Raw genomic sequence first — 18054 nt, forward strand, 5'->3', positions numbered from 1 at the left:
TTAAGTATCGCCTGCAACTGACAAACCAAACAAGACAATTAAAAAAGCATAACGTGCATCTTATATGACCATTGTTGCCCATGGTTCAGCAATTTTGCAGCAAAACTGTATATGGCATCGCGTAAGTGCTGTGGATGTACCACAGCAACTGGGCAAATCTCACAGCCACCACAGGCTCATTAAAAATGAAGAAACACAGCCTCGTTTAAGATCGCTGGACAGACGGAACCAATAATTGAAAAAAAAAAAACTTCATGCTTTCGCCTAAGATGCTTTCGCCTAAGATGACTATAAGGTGAAAGCCATCTTTTTTTATTTTTATTTTCAGTCGATTAATCCTGCTTCGCACCCCTCCGAAAGCCTTTTGCACCTAACGTGGTATTGCACTGCCTCCAGGACCGGTAGCATTGCAAGCTCTTCGCACCTCACCTGGTTTTGCACTGCCTCCGTGATCGGCCCACCTGATGTCACGTGATGTCGTCATCATGTGACGTCACGTTATATAACGTCATTATCACGTTGCTAATTTTATAGATCCGTGAAGTAACGATGACGTCATATGTTAACGTCATCGCGTGATGGTGATTTTTTGCATCCCTCGTGTTGGCGCCGCTGACGCCGATGGTCAATTTTCGCGTTTGATGAGGCATCTAAGGTTTTCGCCTTAATTAACCTTCGAGATTAACCCAGTGATGAACACAGGGCGCCGCACGTTTCAGCTTCGCTGACCGACCATCTGTACGGAGTGTTTCGGCGGTGGTTTCTTTTCTTTCTATTTTTTTTGCAGTCTCCGGAAAAACACGCCGTATAAAACAGTAGGAAGGGATACGAACCCATGCTGTGCACCTCGGGCACAATGCGCACACCACGGACTCGTGCATACTCGATCAAGTGAGCGATGTCTTCATCTCGGTACTCGTGGGAACCAACGCGGAAGGCGCCCTGCGTCAGCGATTGAAGGAAACAAAGCTCTCCGCTTAGCACAAATACATACGGAGTCTAATTCACAAATGTTCTCTTTACGCGCTGTGGTATCTTAACGGTGAAGGCGCTGCGCTAACTAAGCTCGAAGACGCGAGTTCGATTCTCTGCACCGGCGACAACGTTTAAGTGTCGGTAAAATGAGAAAAAATATCTGCGTACTTATATCTCGGTACACGTTAAAAGACCCCAGAGGCTCAAAATTGCTCCACAGTCACGCACTAAGGCGTGCCTTATAATCATATGGTGGTTTCGGCACATAGGACTTTATAACCACGAGCTCTAAGACTGTTCCATAATTTCTCACGTATAATCGTTTTTAATGACCGGCAAGTTACCACTGTAACAAAGAGAAAGTGCGCAACCCCCTTGTGTGGCCGCCTACGCTTCAGCCAATACCAATGCTCGACACATTACTACAGTTAATGCGGACGGCTAATGACAAAGAGCAACTGCGCCCTAATTGCTCTGGGAATAGGGTGTTTTAGCAGTGACGGTAATAGTATTACCGTTGCACGCTAAACATACGACGACCACCGAATTAAAGAACCGCAGGTGGTCTAAATTACCGGAGCCCTCCACTACGGCGTCCCTCACAATCATATCGTGGTTTCGCGACGTTACACCCCGACAGTTATTATGCCACGACCGAAAAAGTTTTAACTGATCAATAGTTACTCGATGCGTATACGATAACACGACGACATGATTACATTGGCTGATACATGTCTTACATTCGAAAGTAACGACGTTCCGACCACGGCGGCCCGGTATTTTCTAACCGTGTGGTAAAGCGGCACTGCTAAAGAGCCTAATAATTCGGCCCCATGTTTTTGGATTATTTCCGTTAAAATAAAGTAGCGGCACGCATCAAGGCTGTAGGCTATGGACTGCTACAACCGATATATGTCACGTTGTTGTCACGTTCATGTAAACGTGGTTATCACATGCCTTCTTTCAGATATTTTTGGCATTACACATTATAACGATGCGAAGTTTCAGTACTGGGGAAAGTAAAAATGTCCTTATTCGCTCATTCAAGCATACAACCCTGCCCGCCGCGGCGATCAAGTTGTTACGGTGCCTGACATGCTGACCCGAAGGTCGTGGCGTCGAATCCCCGCCGCGGCAGCCGCATTTCGATTCTATGGAGGCAAAATGTTAGAGGCCCGTGCGCACAGATTTAGGTGCACGTTAAAGAACCCAAGGTTGTCGAAATTTCTGGAGCTTTCATAATCATATCGCGGTTTTAAGACGCAAAGCCCCAACTATTGTTAAATATGCAACCAATTTATACACAGGTGATTTCACGGTAAAGAGCTGCAAAAAGGCAGCTAAACTCCTGACAATACGTCGTAACCCGCCCTAACCACCAGACTGCACGTGAACTATACGTTATTTCTATTTCCTTTTTGACCCATCTGCAGTGCAACTAGCAACTTCACCGTACAGTTGCGAGCCGAAAGGGGAGGTACCTGCAGCACTCTACGAAGTCCTATGGAGCCATGGAGTGTATTCCGAATCTCTCATCCCTGTGCGCTTACCTTGGAGCTCAGCTCGAGGAGGCTGGTCATTCTCAGCGGGAACGAGTCGTTTCCAACCATCTTCCACAGCAGCACGTTCATCTTGTTCATCGTCATGGCGTCCTGCGCGTCGGTGTGGGCGTGGGATGTAAGAGTTCCAAGTGCTAACGTATAGCCGAGAACAACCATTCCTGGAGGAACCCTCTTTCTCTGACATTCTTTTTATGTTTTCGAATTTTGCACTTAATGATTACCGTTTTTGTAAAGTACATGTTTTTTTTGTTTTTTTTTGCTTTGTTTTTAAGCAGGAAGCAGGTCTGTGCCCTCCTGCGTTGAATATTGCGAATGATGCATAAGGCCCGTTCAGCACAACCTTCTCGTTTCCTCCGATTACTATCACAGCACCGAATTTTATGACAGAAAAGCGTTTGCTTGAAAGACTGGGAAGCTTTTGTACAATTGTAGGAACAATGAAAAGTACAACATTTCGTAAAAGTACTCTTATAAAACTAAGATTCAGCTTTTTCCTTGCTCCATGAAAAAATATTTTTTTGCGTGCCTCACGTCCCAAATGACCGAAGCTTCTTTTAACTTCAATAGAGCAGAAGTGTACTAAATGTTATTGAAGGATATTACAGCTCAATGAGACATATCAGCTGGCGTCGTGCTATCCTTAAAGAAAAAATAAAATACGTGCGTAACATCTGTGCAGGAACCTACCAGCGTTTTCTTGATGGATCTCACAGAGAGGAAATGATGCGAAGTGTCGATGCGAAGGCCTCGGTGAGGGAAACGTGGGTAGTCTCGGATGTAGGTGCTGTTGATAGCGAACTGCGCATAACGATAAAAAAAAATCAAATTAACAAGTACAACTTGAAAGCTTCAGTTTTAAACCCTTTCACCTTGTCTGTCATCGTTCGCTTCTTTCCCATTATGCGCATGTTACAACACATCCAACTTTGTGTCTTAATTGAGGAAATTGAATTGCCTTAAGTATAAATTAGATTTCTGATGAAATAAAACTTCAGTTTAATCCAGACTGTATGACGCTGTTGTGAAATACAGTGAAACCTCGGTGATACGATCACAGCTCATACGAATTTCGGGGTGATACGAATTTTTCTTTGGTCCCGGCCAAGGCCCATTGGCTTGCCATGTAATGGAGTACGGTTGTTGCGAACCGATTTTCACCCAGCGACGTTTGACACGAACGTACGCTACCGCCCAGGTACGAAGAGGTGCTGTCCGCGCTGTCGCGGAGGACGCGCCAAGCACGCGCGAGCGCGGGAACGCAAGCGTGGGCATGAACGTCGCACCGCCAAATCGTCAGAATCATGGTGTAAAAAAAAAACACTTTTCTTACAGTCACAATAAACCTTCAGAGATGCGTCACGGCCTCCGACAGTGCTGTGCGCGAAACTCTGAGGCTCTTATGTGCCTCCGTGTGCCTTCGCGTTTATATTACAGAGGACATTAGCGTCATGCTTTTTTTTAAGTGTCGACGCGAGCTGCTGCCGTTGTACTGTGTTTACACCTGCCTGCCTCGTGCATCAAACATCCTATGAAAGGCGGACGAGGACCGAAAGAAGGCGAAGACGTACTTGGCGAAGGAGACAGGCCTCACAACGTCAACATGCGCGACTGTTGAGGTCGAACTTGTGCGGGAACGGCTGTAAATCTCCCAAAAAGATCCCCAAAACCTCCGCAATAACAAAATCATAACACAGGACCGTGGTTCTGTAATTTCGTGTCCTTGATCCATCGCGTCAAAGCGTTTCTCTTGTTACTTTCGGTGCAGTACTCCGGTGTCATGCAAAAAAGCCTACTAAAATTTCGATGGGGCTACTGCTGTCGCAGGTCACAACGCACCTGGTTCATTAATTAAATACGCGCGTACGGGCCCTATATTTACGAGTGCTGGTATGATTGCCGACATCTAAAAACTAAACTGACAATCATTCAGGGTTCTTCCTGACGTTGCTGTGGCCCTGAAAAACAACAAATGAAAATGTACGCCAGCTTACTTTTAGAAATTAGCGCTGCGTCCTGTCTGCCGTCTTTACCTCGTCCTTTGTGTTTTTCGCGCTAGTAGATATGTCCGCAGTTTCTTTTGTCGCATGCTAATTTTCCATGCCTTCTGGTGATACGAATTTCGGATGATACGAATATTTTTGGAGGTCCCGTGAGATTCGTATCAGCGAGGTTTCACTGTACGTTGTTTCGATATACTATAGACTCTTCTATTTTAAAACTTTCTTCAGTGCTGTGCTTGGTGTGAAGCCGCTGTCATCTTAATAACTGTGATGTGCTTTATTGAAAGTAAGAGAAACCATATATTCGCAAAATATTTACGAGATGAAACTGTGTGAGTAAGCGGAGGGAAGCCTATTAGAACCACACGTTTTCAAATGGTCCCTATATACTTTTCTTTTACCATTTGTTCACTAATGCTTCTGCAGTTTTAGTCCTCAGAACGTAGCACTTATTACACTAACATTTCTATTCATGTATACGTCTGTAGTTGCTCACGCTTGTCACTTTATGATGCTGCTTTTTTGTCTCACACTACACAGGAGAATATGCGGCAAACGACAGGTAAAGTTTGGGAGCAAACATTGAGCCGAAGAGACTTACTAACAGCTTCTCCACTTTGCAATACGCCAAGAAAACAAACAGCAGTGCTCTTACGAGGTCGTTGGAGAGACCGTATACAAGCTGAGAGAAGGTTTCCAGGCCTCGAAGGAGACCCCATGGTGAGTTGGCCAGCAGCACGTTCTTCTTTGGGCTGGACGTAATGCGTAGGATATCTGCGCACGAGAGAACCTATGAACTGTGACATTACTGCATGTAGCCTCTATAAATATCGAAACCCATTGAACTTCACAATGAAAATAAAGTGGGCTCAAAGGTTGCCATCTTTCACCTTCAATGGGAATGTTCGCTAGCAAGTGGATATTGTTATTTTCGTGATTTCGCCTTCAACAACTACTCTGGGTTTTGTTATCAGAATACTAATATGCTGCATCTGTATATGTTGGCCAAAATTTCTAATCGTTTCTGAAAGCAGAGGGCAACACGACTCTGCGCGCAAGCGTATTGTCTGATTTTGGTTGCTGTCGTGAAACACTGCTGAAAATGATGATTTGTTGAACATTACACACTTTCAAAGTTGAAATGGCGTGCATATCCCGAAGGGCGAAGTTTAGGCAAATACACAGGGTAAGTATCGTTATCATGCTGGCCCAACAATTCTACTCGTAAAAGCTAGTTTCAGAGTTCTGTCCAGCAATGCTTAGGGGGAAGGTGTAAAATATTCAGAAGCCCTTCAGGAGTATGATATTTTCAAACCAGAAACAGCTGATGGCCGACAAGACCACTTTAGGGAGAGCATCAATACTGGAACACGGAGCACACAAATACGCATCTGACCGAAGCACCTTCGACGGACGCCACTCTGTGCGCTCGCCGGCGCCGGGTTTCTCGCGTGCCACGCCACCACTGAAATCACCACTGAAAGCTTCGCTTAAAACTTGCTCGCCATTCCGCATTGTAAAGAATGATGCCCAGCGAAGCTGTTCAGTAGACCGCGCAGAGGTGACATGTCGGAGGCCAGTTCGGTATGACAGGCCATGTTTTTAACGTGAACATCAATGTTCAAACCAATGTCCAGAGTCTACCGCGAGACAGTGACAACGACACCCACATCTAGGTGAATCATTACGCGACTATACTCACTGAAGGCTTACAGCCTTTCATCGTTTTTACACCTATACGTGACTATACGTGTCCGCACCATGCAGCAGAACATATATAGAACGTGGCACTCCCCAGCTGCTGGTTTCATTTATATCATTGTGCTTCAGCTTGGACGGCTGTTTTATTTTTTCATTATGAGCACACTTCACTGCTACACAGAATATGGGAGCCAGCTTCCAAACGTGGAAGTAAAAATGGTGCGCGATTAAAGGACACGTTCACAAGAAAGGTTACGGCTACAAGCGCTACACTGTTTGTTCAATGTTTGTTCGCTGTTTATTCAGTGCTTACTTTAGAATAAAGGGTGTGGTCTTGCGCTTGTCCCCGTACCTTCTCTTGTGAACACGTATGTTCATTCGCACATCGTCTTGCTTCCAAGTATGAATAACACACTAGGCCGTCAAAGGGTTCTACCAGCTTACAGAGATCAAGCTTACACCGATCAATTTAACCTTTTGCGACACGGCGTCCTGGTTTGGAGACGCGACTTACTTTTGCCATTTCTGTGCACTATTGGCAAAGAAGAGACCACGAACACTGAAAAATGGTAAATGAAGCATGCTCGTTGCCCACAGTTCCTTCATGTCACTCCTGGTTGAAATATTTTGCTACACATGATCGCTTTGGCGAAGGTAGAACAGTGTTTAATGAAACGTTAGGCGTGGGGTGTTTCGGCACAAATTTCCAGATATTTTTTTTTTTTACCTTTTTATGAATGCTCGCGCAGCCATCACATAACTATCGCATGTCATTTTAGAGGGGCGTTGAATTCGGTATATCAAGAGATATAGTATGACTGACTGTACAATAAATAGACAAATATTCACGCTGTACTAACAACGTGAATAATTGTCCATTTATTGTTGTACTAACAATTGTATCGTACACTCTAATTCATTCTAGCTCTTCCACTTCCTTTCAAATTGGTCTGCAGAACCTTGACTACGTAACTATGTAAGTTTCACGCATTTATATGCAGTCAATCAGAATCCGTGTCGCCAAGGTTTTAAAGGTGGCTTCATCCTTTAACACGAATGCGTTGCTGGGAATACACTTTTCTTTGTGCAATATAAGTCGTCTCATATCAAACTATGAAGGACCTAGGAGGCATTTTCTTTATTATGTTGTTAATTGTCGGCTGTTGCCCCGGCACAACCGGAAGCGCCAACTGCTGTTTCGTTTTATCGCGTTCTAGCGTGGCTGATTACCGCCTCTCGGGGAGCCTGAGGATGCGAGACTTTCTGCACACGTCCCGCACCTTAGCCATATAGAGCTTTGCTGTAAGAACTACACTCACAGTGCTCGTCCATGAGCGGCTCGGGAAAGCTCTCGCAGGTGCCGAGCAGCGTCACCACCAGGCGGCTGATGTAACCGGCGCTTTTCTGCCGGTACGCTTCCACGGCCTGCAAGTGTGCGCAAAAATGTAGGTGCCAACAGTGACTGCGCGTAAGATACACAAATGATATAGTAAGTAAGACCGTATACTGGCTTTCATGACCTTCATAAAATACACGGGAATCGCGTTTCTGATGCTTCGAAGAAAATTAACAGTGTTCCTATAACTGAATGGTCAGGCAAATACATACTACAGAACTCACGGCTTAGACCGAAAAATGCGGGGACTATTAAGAAGAGGGGACAACTGCACGATTATTGCAGTTGAATTTTGGTTTATATGACCCATTAATACATGACAAGACGCACGTTATAAAGAACCCCCTGCAGACACAATGCGAGTTACAATTTTTTTTTTCACCGGCATTATTATTCACAACGAGTACACCAAGAAGAGTTCAACCGTGTAGTATATTACCTAAGATGAAATGGTAGAACCTATAGTCTTGCGTTAAGTTTTCTTCCACACGCTCGACTGCTCACCTTGGCAGGAATGCGCAGGCACTCGACGCGATTAAAGATGGACTCGTAGCGCACAGCGGCAGCCTCCACAATGGGACATCGAGTGCCGGGCTCCAGTGGGCTGCAGCGATTTCACTTGAATGTGAGGTGCGCTTTTTCCCACATACAATATTTTTGAAGGCAACTGCACGAAATTAACGACGACCCGAGGCGCTGTGTGTGTGTGTGTGTGTGTGTGTGTGTGTGTGTGTGTGTGTGTGTGTGTGTGTGTGTGTGTGTGTGTGTGTGTGTGTGTGTGTGTGTGTGTGTGTGTGTGTGTGTGTGTGTGTGTTGTGTGTGGTGTGTGTGTGTGTGTGTGTGTGTGTGTGTGTGTGTGTGTGTGTGTGTGTGTGTGTGTGTGTGTGTGTGTGTGTGTGTGTGTGTGTGTGTGTGTGTGTGTGTGTGTGTGTGTGTGTGTGTGTGTGTGTGTGTGTGTGGTGTGTGTGTGTGTGTGTGTGTGTGTGTGTGTGTGTGTGTGTGTGTGTGTGTGTGTGTGTGTGTGTGTGTGTGTGTGTGTGTGTGTGTGTGTGTGTGTGTGTGTGGTGTGTGTGTGTGGTGTGTGTGTGTGTGTGTGTGTGTGTGTGTGTGTGTGTGTGTGTGTGTGTGTGTGTGTGTGTGTGTGTGTGTGTGTGTGTGTGTGTGTGTGTGTGTGTGTGTGTGTGTGTGTGTGTGTGTGTGTGTGTGTGTGTGTGTGTGTGTGTGTGTGTGTGTGTGTGTGTGTGTGTGTGTGTGTGTGTGTGTGTGTGTGTGTGTGTGTGTGTGTGTGTGTGTGTGTGTGTGTGTGTGTGTGTGTGGTGTGTGTGTGTGTGTGTGTGTGTGGTGTGTGTGTGTGTGTGTGTGTGTGTGTGTGTGTGTGGTGTGTGTGTGTGTGTGGTGTGTGTGTGTGTGTGTGTGTGTGTGTGTGTGTGTGTGTGTGTGTGTGTGTGTGTGTGTGTGTGTGTTGCCATTAAGAAGATCGCCCTTTAAGATACTTCGGATTGAGACATCTGCGCCTCAGTACAAATATTACCGAAAAACTATTACGTTCCAAAACGACACGTGGAAATCAGCTCCAACGAATTTTTAAAAAAATGTTTCGATTACTGCTGCTGAAGCTGAGATAAAAAATGTGACTTGAAGATATACAACACATGTCAGCTCTATTTAGACCCTGTGCTTGTCCTCAGTTCACAGCCTGCCATTTCCATTAAATCTCTCCATAACGATGAAGTGCAACACGAAACACTTATTTTCTTACACTTATTTCCTCATCTCGCAATATGTCATTTCTGACAAGGGCCAACGCAGGTGTGTATTATATGCGTGGTGAATACCACACATGAGTGTTGCTAATAAATATTATACAAACTTACACGTAAAGTTTTGTCATTTATTTGCATGCTAAGCATAATCTGTGGAACTCTTACACCGCGTAAAAAAATATTATGAAGCCTCGCCTCCACCCCCCCCCCCAAAAAAAAAAAACACCAGAAAATCCCAATGGGCATGCCTCCTTATGAAAGTAATAACAAGTCGCAGGTAATTCATGTACTGCTGATAACCTGCTTAGGCGTCTTCCTTTTAGCAATCTGACAATCAACATTCTAGGCGAACGTGGTCGTACTCGCCTCGGCAGCACACTGATGGTGAAGTTCGATGGTCGCAGCAGCCAGTACTCGTCGCTGGTCTGGATGAACGCTGGAAGGGGCCATGGCCGCTGGTATGACGGGACGTCGCGCTGCGTGCGCCCATGTAGTATCAGTACTGACAGGTAGTACAGTGCGAGTTTGCAGTGTGAGCAGACTGGGTATTACGAAAGAAGCGTAATTTTTTCAAGGGGCTCGTTGCTTTTGTCGGACACAACCACATGATCCAACGCACAATTAGGCCAAGAGAAGCATAGAAATATTAAGTGTCGTCTTTAACTGCGGTGTAATAATTACGACGTAAACTGAAATGAATTAATGTGGACAAAAAATCGCCCTTTCCGTCGTAACGATCCGAACCCACAACCATCGAATTACGTGACCGATGCTCCACCAATTGAGCTAGGACCGAAGACGCTTCCCCCTCCACCTCGTTCGGCGTTTCTGATCTTTAACACTCCCAGTGATTACACATGCAGAAATACCCAACGAAGCGCCTTCTATCATAGATCAACTGGTAGATCATCGATCGCGTAATTCGAAGGCTGCGGGTTCTGATCCCACCGAGAAAAGGGCGATTTCTTGTCTATTTTAGTTAATTTACTAAAATGAATGACGATGTAGCTAACGCACCATAGTCGAAGACAACAAATAATGTTCCCCATTGCCTAACTGCCTGTTGGATTCATTTGGTTCTGTCTCTGAGATTGAGTAGTGCGCAACTAACGGCTTAACATCGCAATAAGTTGTCCTTCTCGACACATCGGTTCGTTCTCCTCCGCTTCCACAGAAGGTGCGGGGATCATGAGCTACGCGTACATGCGAGTGCTGCTAAGGAGAGATAATTGCGCGGCCCTCACGAGGTTAAGTCCCTTTGTCGGAACATGGGCTTTTGTGTCCACTTATTACAAGCTGCACGGTGGTCATATATGACAACAATTCTAACTAGAGACCGCCGCTGTCGCACAAGTATTCACCTCATTCACTCTAAGATAAATGACCTCACAAGGTCAGGGGATTCCAAAGCTTGGGACCCGAACCCTAATCTCCGTGTTAAAAAGCAACTACGTAGAACGAAGACGCCGAATAAGTGAAAGTGGCTCTGATATCGTTTGATATCTGATTGATTGATTGATTGATTGATTTATTGATTGATTTATTTATTTATTGATTGATTGATTGATTGATTGATTGATTGATTGATTGATTGATTGATTGATTGATTGATTGATTGATTGATTGATTGATTGATTGATTGATTGATTGATGCGGATTTGAGCGATCCTGTAGTGGGAGACTCCGCAGTAATTCGATGTTTCACCTTCCACTAACACAGGTGTTTTCATTTCCACTGCATCAGAGCCACCGCTGCCGGGTGTCATGTCCCGTGACCTGGAAACCTTTGGAGCTTGAGGACACGCCTATTTAGCTACCACATTTTATTTATTTATACTTTATTTGTACTGATTCGCTATACAAGCACTACTGCCGAAACGGTACAATTCATAATAATAAACCAACAAAATTAAATTCATAAATCACGAAAAGAAAATAGCGTCACTTGGACAAATAAAAAAATGTCGGGTGCAAGAGCACTCCAGTCTTTTATAGTTCAAACAAAGGAAGAGTACCGGAAAGCGTCGTCCTTAAGAAATCTCATTGATATTGAATTTGTAATCTTGTCTTTGAGACGTTTGTGGGCGCCTTAATATAGCAGTTGGGGGACGGCTGAGTACCTTACTGGGCGGCTGAAGTACAATAAACTTTAGGATGCATTCTTTAGCACGGGGTTGATGAATTAGCGAAGTTTATATAAATCAAGGAAACACATCAACGTAATCTGCACACTAAAACTGTTTTGTCTATTTGGGATTTATGAAACTCAGTTCGTAGGACTACAGGGCCTTTTTTTATGCGAATGTAGAAGTTTGCGAAACTACCCGGCACGACTGACGTATCAAGAGTGGCAAATTTTTCCACTCTTGCAGAGAAACTAATGAAGCTTCAAGCATTACAATTGCTTTTATTACTTCAAGGACTCGAAAGAATGAAGACAGAAGCGACGCGCCAAGTTCACTTGGAGAATTCTTATTTTGCCCGACGCCGCAACCGAATTTTCCAAGCATCTAATCGCAGTTTTGCAATCTAAATACTCCAAGTGTGCGGCTTAGTTGGTAAAACGTCCTAGTAATTCTTATGTTAAAGGGGCCCTGCAACCCTTTTTGAGCATGGTCGGAAAACGCTGCCGATCGCAGTCGAGGCTCCCAAGCACACGTCTCCGAAACATTATAGCGCAGCACGTGGCCTGGGATTTACAATAAATTATCAGTCAGCTAAAAAGCGCTTTCACTTCTCTCGACAAAAATGACGCTTACGGCGTGATTGACACAAGTTCCACGCCATTGGCTGATTTGAACATGGCGCGCTCGGTAGTTACTGCGGCCACCGCGAGAGGCTGTCACTTGCCCGCACGCGTGCGCGATCGCACTGAAAGTACGCCACGCGTTCGAAGCAAAAAAGAAAAGTGCTTGAGGTCACGAGGCGAGCGTGACGTACTGAGTGCGACAAATTTTTGTTAACTCCGCTCGTACTGAACGGATTCTAAAACTTTTTGCGGTGGTCGATTGGTGAGGAAATAAGCTCCTTTAATGGAGCCCTTCCATGGCTACTTGGAAAAGTATTGCAAGGGCCCCTTTGATCGTATTCGTGATATTTCGTTGAAGTGCTCAAAACGGCACATTTTCTTTGTATTCTCCTAACGCAGAGAAGTAAAGATCGCATCCTTTTCCATACACTCAAATACGTGAGTTGGACTTACGTGAGCGAAAGCTGACATAGCTGCCCTTGAGAAAAGCAGAAGCGCCAAGAGTAACATCTTGAATCTGCAGGACACAAGTAAGACGAGCAGCGCTTATCACAGAGCTTTTACATGCACAAGAAGTTGAGATCTCATGCGTGATATGCTGAAAGCGACATCACTACAGCGGCGTCTGTGTTAACAGCATGCCGCTAAAAATATTTGAGATGTCCTGTGCGAAACAAATTCTTGCAGTTTTGTTAAAAAATTATGCTTGAAGTTGTCCGATACTCGTTTCTATCAAAACGTAAGTTTTAGAAGCCCTTACCTTTAACAACCAGTTTAACGAAACAGAAGCACATGTTTGTGCTTCACAGTAATGCAGCTGAGCCGTGTTGTTCACAGGAGCGGCTCTTATTGTGCGAACAGGCAGAATGCGACTGATTTCAGCTGGATGATTTGCAGTAGTTCAATCAGGAAGCCTCGCCTTTTAGGTGGCTTATTAGCATGTTCTCGCAATTTAGACAAACCAGTCTATTTCTAAGGTTCGCCTTCCTCGTGAACAACATGAATAAGTGGTGATGTGCTGTTTATCAGTTCACCATGGTCATTGTGATGGTGCATCACAGAGCACACCTTTAAGTTATTCTCAAATTATAAGCACTTCACATGGCCGAGATCCCTATAAAGAACTGATCAACAACATTGCTTGCCAGAAATAATGGTAATAATGAATAAAAAATTTGCGGGAAACACAAGACACAGCGAGAAGAAAACGACGGGACAGGCTTGCACTTACAACTGATCAAAAAGCATACTTGAGAGGCTTACTTATACCCAGAAGAATTGACATTCGGGCAAGCTGGAACTGATTATGCATATTGGAAATGGGCAGCGCAAAAACAAGGAGACGAGAAAAAGTATAACACACCACAAAGCGCCTTCTCACAACTAACTTTATTAGAAAGAACACTGGCTCACTATTTAAAAGCACACTCACTCAAACACACCACAATGCCGCTCGATGGCAGAATAGGGCGGTTGCAAATCGACTGGCAGCAAACGCGTGACTCTATACGATGGTGGCATAGTTCTACACATACTTCGATGTGCCGGAAACCAACACGCACGTCTTCAAGTCTCACCTCGCCTAGCCTAGCATCTGGTCACAGTCCCGACATTTAAGTTGGCAAAAATAAAAATAACGTTAAAAGCGTTGGCATCTGCTGCATGACAATGACCGGCCAATTGTACCATTGGAGGGAACACAGCCTTGTCATCAATAGTTTTCCAGAATAAACGCGGCGGCTGTCGCCAAACCCGTGCGTTCCTAGAAACTCACTGCAAAGGCCATTCCAGTAAATCTGCAGAAAGACTCAAAGCTTTTTCTGCAAAGTGGAGGATGCCCTACGGCCCCTTTAAAGGGGCGGTGACTTCTTTGTTGTTGTTTTTTCTTGCCCACTTGATTTGGCACGTAAAACCCCAGATATCAGTAACCGTTGCCTTTATATCGTTCACATATACTCCGTTTCATTCAAAGTGTGCAACTCTGTATAGAGGTCACGTAATGAAACACATCATAACTTTGAGAATAACAAGTGTTATGCGCGATTGCTCGGGATGACTTCGTCTTGTCGAATTTGGCCACAAAAGGTAACGCATTTTCTGATGCAAGTGCTCGTACCAATATTACGCCGACGTGGTATAATCGAAGGACGGTGGTACGAAAGTACGTCCAATACTTAACCTGACGAATACCGTTCCGTAAGGACTTTTATCAATGATCTTATATCTGATTATCAATTAAATAGTCAGGAGCAGCTTACCACTCTCCCACGGTGGAGTACATCCTACGCTAAATCTCCCTTCTTTTTTTTTTAATGCACAAAACACATTAGGTGCACTACCTTCTCTGTACTCAAATTACATTTATTAGTCTACGAGTTTCGTGGTCAAGTTTCTTGGTCCAAAATATTCGCGCTAACAGAACGCAAGCGTGTGTTTGAGGTGACATGAACTGCAAATTAAGCACCGTAAGCATTAAAACAACAAAGTACGAGTGACATTATATAACTTTGAAACAGTGGTATAGCGAAGTTGTTCCTGTCTACAACATAAAACCCATTTCATCTACTGAAACTGAAAAAAAAAGAATACTATTTCCCGATGCAAGCCTAGTTGTATGTAGTCTTAGAAGCTTTCCCAGCCTCCGCAGCGCGACATAATACGTATGAAATGGAGTGCAGTTCCCCCTCCAATTTAAAAACAGCCTCTCTAGGCTAATTTCGTTTGCAACTGAAAGCTCAGGCGCATGGCTACGTAGAGAGATCATTCTTCATGTGCGAAAGGAAACCAAAACAGCACGACAAACTTACATGTTAAGACGGCAAGCTTCAAAGCACCGCGATCCGGCACTAACTTTCTCTTCCTCTTCACTAATAGAGTGGGTGCGTACGTACTATTCACGCGTTGCAGATTATCTGCGATGCAGCTAAGTCTGTAAATTATAGGGACGCGAGAACAATGTCATCATTTTCGGGTTGAACTGGGCTGCTTGCTACATTACGAAATCGAGACGAGAAAACAGTGTCGTGTCCGTCTCTTCTTCGGTTCATTCCTAGCGCTCTCCTTTTACGTCTAGTGCCATCACTGCTGCTCTCTGTTTCCATCGCCTCGTCCTTACCAAAATTTCCAGCTTCTTGCTAAGCACTCCGTTCTCACTGGCATCACAAGTATTTCTTGATTTAATATATGTGGCTCTCTATTTTCTCTCTCTCTCTCTCGGTCACGTTGTCGCTTTGTGCAGAAGGATCTAGTGCATAAATTGTTTCAAACATATAGCACATGTACTAAAGACTTTTTCCAACCAACGCAAGCGTTGGTTTAGAACTTACGGGCCACACAGCTCACGACGGCGACTTCATATTTTAGAGGCGCAAGGAACCAGCCTCGACGTGTGCTGCCATGTTTTTTCGTTTTGTTTTGTTTTGTTTTTCATGTGCTATCGTTGCTGCCCAACGCTAAGAGCGTTGGTTGCTGCCGTGTGCTTTCTCTACTCTCCCACTGCGCGACCGCAGACGCTATATGGGGACGCTGAGCCGACAACGCGGCGCGAATGAATACAATGTGAAGTGTGTTCGGTCTTCCTATTGGCTGTTCAGCCCCGTAGCTTCCACAGTGCTGCAACCAGCTTGTGAGATGGTTGGTTGGATGGTTGGTTACTCCTTGACAACCTGGCGCAACCCACTGCGGGGGATCGGCCATGAAACGATCGGCACCTTATTTTAGAGATAAAATTGTTTTATATATCGAATATGTTTAAAAAAGAAAGGAAAAACTCAATCGAATAGTGTAGGCTAAAAATATTGTCGCCAATATGAATGAAAAATAAAGTGAAATTATATAAACTTAACACTCAATTCGCTTTGTCTCCCGTAGGAATCGCATACGGCTTCGAAAACGTTCCTGTGGCTGTGGCCCAATTCAGTTGCACCAAAGGAAAGAACCATCGGAAGGGATAAATTTAAGCCCGTCCTTCGGAGAGGTCCCTCTAGAAGTCTTTTTCTTTGACTTTTGAACAATCTGCATTTTATAAAGAAATGGTGCAGAGATTCCCTCACGTTGCAGTGGAGGCATAAATGTGACTGTGACAGACCAGACCAGTGCAGGTAAAAGTTCAGTGGGGGAACTCGGTATCGTAGTCTGGTGATAGTGATTTCTGCCCTTCTCGTGGAGCACCATCGATTTTTCCACGATAAGTCAAGGTGAAGAAATTCATATTTTGACAAAGGATGTTGACATCTAGCAAGGTCGCCCGACGTGGCAAACTTTTCAAATCGCGCCGTAGAGAGAAAGGCCAACGTCGATGAAATAGAAATTGTAGGACCATTGTGTGATGCTGCAAGTGCGTCCGCACATTCATTCAGCATTAGACCTTTGTGACCTGGTACTCACACCAAGCGAATAAGACGTAAATGTCTTGGGACAAGAGAATAAAATACTTCTAAAGCACTTGACATGGTAGGTGCTGTTAATGAAGAACATACAGACAGACAGTCTGTTGAAATGACTACTTCTGTTAGAGGTATGGGTAATTTACGTAAAGCTAGGATGATTGAAATTCCGCCTAATAAATAGCTGTAAAATCAGGTAAACGAATTCAGAAAGATCAATACAAAGATAATGATGCAATTCCCACTCCTGCCTTTGCTTCACAAACTGAAGCATCAGTAGCTATTACGATGTTTGTGTCTAAGTTTGACAAATTGTCTTCCAAAATGGCATTTAAGTACCTATTAGGTAATTCTTTGCATTTCTTAGGAAATATGCCATCGAGTTCTATTCTAATTATTTGCACAGATCTGCTAAACACAAGTACTTCACGAAGATTTACTTGTAATGTTGCCAAAAGTTTCTGTGCGAAAATGACTTGTGGACGCCGTAAACTAGACCACTGATGGCTAGAAAATTACGTCGGATGATTATTAAAAACATACCGCGACCTCCTCAGGGGTGATGCATATATCTTTAGGAAGGCACGTACTCTCAGGATGAAGAGAAGGCAGGCGTGCTTCTTTATTTAAAATATTATTCGCAACAAATTTAGGAAGCCCAAGACATAAACGTAGTCATTCACGTTCTAGAAGAAGTAATGATCGAAGTTTGTAGGCAGGTGCTCCAGAAAACAAGATACAGCCGAACTCCAATATTTGGCGAATATACATACAATAAATTATAATAAGCACATCACGGCGTAATCCTGACCGCTTTTTGCTGAGCCTACGAAGCATCTCTACCGCACGTGATCCTTTAGCTGCCATATTTTCGATGTGCGGACCCCAATTAAGTTTTCTGTATAAATGACCCCTAAATACTTAACCGATTCCACGTGCGGGATAACGTCATGGCGATAAAGCAACGAAATTTGAACAGGAACTCTTAGCGGGAAAATTACAATTGCACTGTTTCTGGTGTTCAAGGACAACTTAATGCCTTCCAACCACGTTTCAAGAGTGTTCATATACATCCGCATGCTTCGATACAATGTATGTACATCTGCAGCTGTAGCAAAAAAATGCAATATCGTCAGCGTATACATATACCTGCACGCCCCGTCGTATAGGAATAGTATATAACAAAATATACCGATAGACAATACCGATCCTTGGGGGAGACCTCTAGTTTGTTTATATTTTAAAGAAATACCAGATTGAGAGCAATAAAATTCTCTGTCGCTTAAAAAGGAGTGTACCCATGCAACGAAGTAATGTGGCAAACCCACGTACGTAAGCGGATTCATTAGTTTAACATGTTCTACAGTGCCATAAGCTTTTGCAATATCCAAAGTAACTTGTGGCAACCGCGCGCATCGCCATCCGATTACTGCACGTGCTGCGCATTAAGGGTGCGTGCGCCCCAGAGATACGTACCCCGTAAAAGCGCCAGCCAACACGAGGCGCGGGGAGTTGGCGACATA

The 18054-nt window shown here is 44.4% G+C and overlaps 1 protein-coding gene across 1 annotated transcript; it reads right to left on the reverse strand.

Annotated features, from left to right (window-relative positions):
- On the reverse strand, positions 1-9847 carry LOC119397317 (beta-hexosaminidase subunit beta-like). The gene is made up of 8 exons (XM_037664748.1): positions 9777-9847; positions 8139-8238; positions 7558-7663; positions 5198-5311; positions 3225-3346; positions 2526-2627; positions 834-942; positions 1-11 (listed from the first exon to the last, which is right to left on the reverse strand). Exons 1-8 carry the CDS (start codon positions 9845-9847, stop codon positions 1-3), a joined length of 735 nt encoding a protein of 244 aa, XP_037520676.1.
- Between the last annotated feature and the right edge of the window lie 8207 nt (positions 9848-18054).

The sequence above is a fragment of the Rhipicephalus sanguineus genome, chromosome 6 (genome assembly GCF_013339695.2).
Source record: "Rhipicephalus sanguineus isolate Rsan-2018 chromosome 6, BIME_Rsan_1.4, whole genome shotgun sequence".
Taxonomy (NCBI): domain Eukaryota; kingdom Metazoa; phylum Arthropoda; class Arachnida; order Ixodida; family Ixodidae; genus Rhipicephalus; species Rhipicephalus sanguineus.

Excerpts from the sequence above, each read along its gene's own strand:
- LOC119397317 (XM_037664748.1), bottom strand. The coding sequence starts at position 9,847 with ATGGCCCCTTCCAGCGTTCATCCAGACCAGCGACGAGTACTGGCTGCT. Across the intron at positions 3,347-5,197 it reads TGTATACGGTCTCTCCAACG|GTTATGCGCAGTTCGCTATC; the intron begins ACCTCGTAAGAG and ends TTTTTTTTTATC. Across the intron at positions 943-2,525 it reads TCCTCGAGCTGAGCTCCAAG|GGCGCCTTCCGCGTTGGTTC; the intron begins GTAAGCGCACAG and ends TCGCTGACGCAG.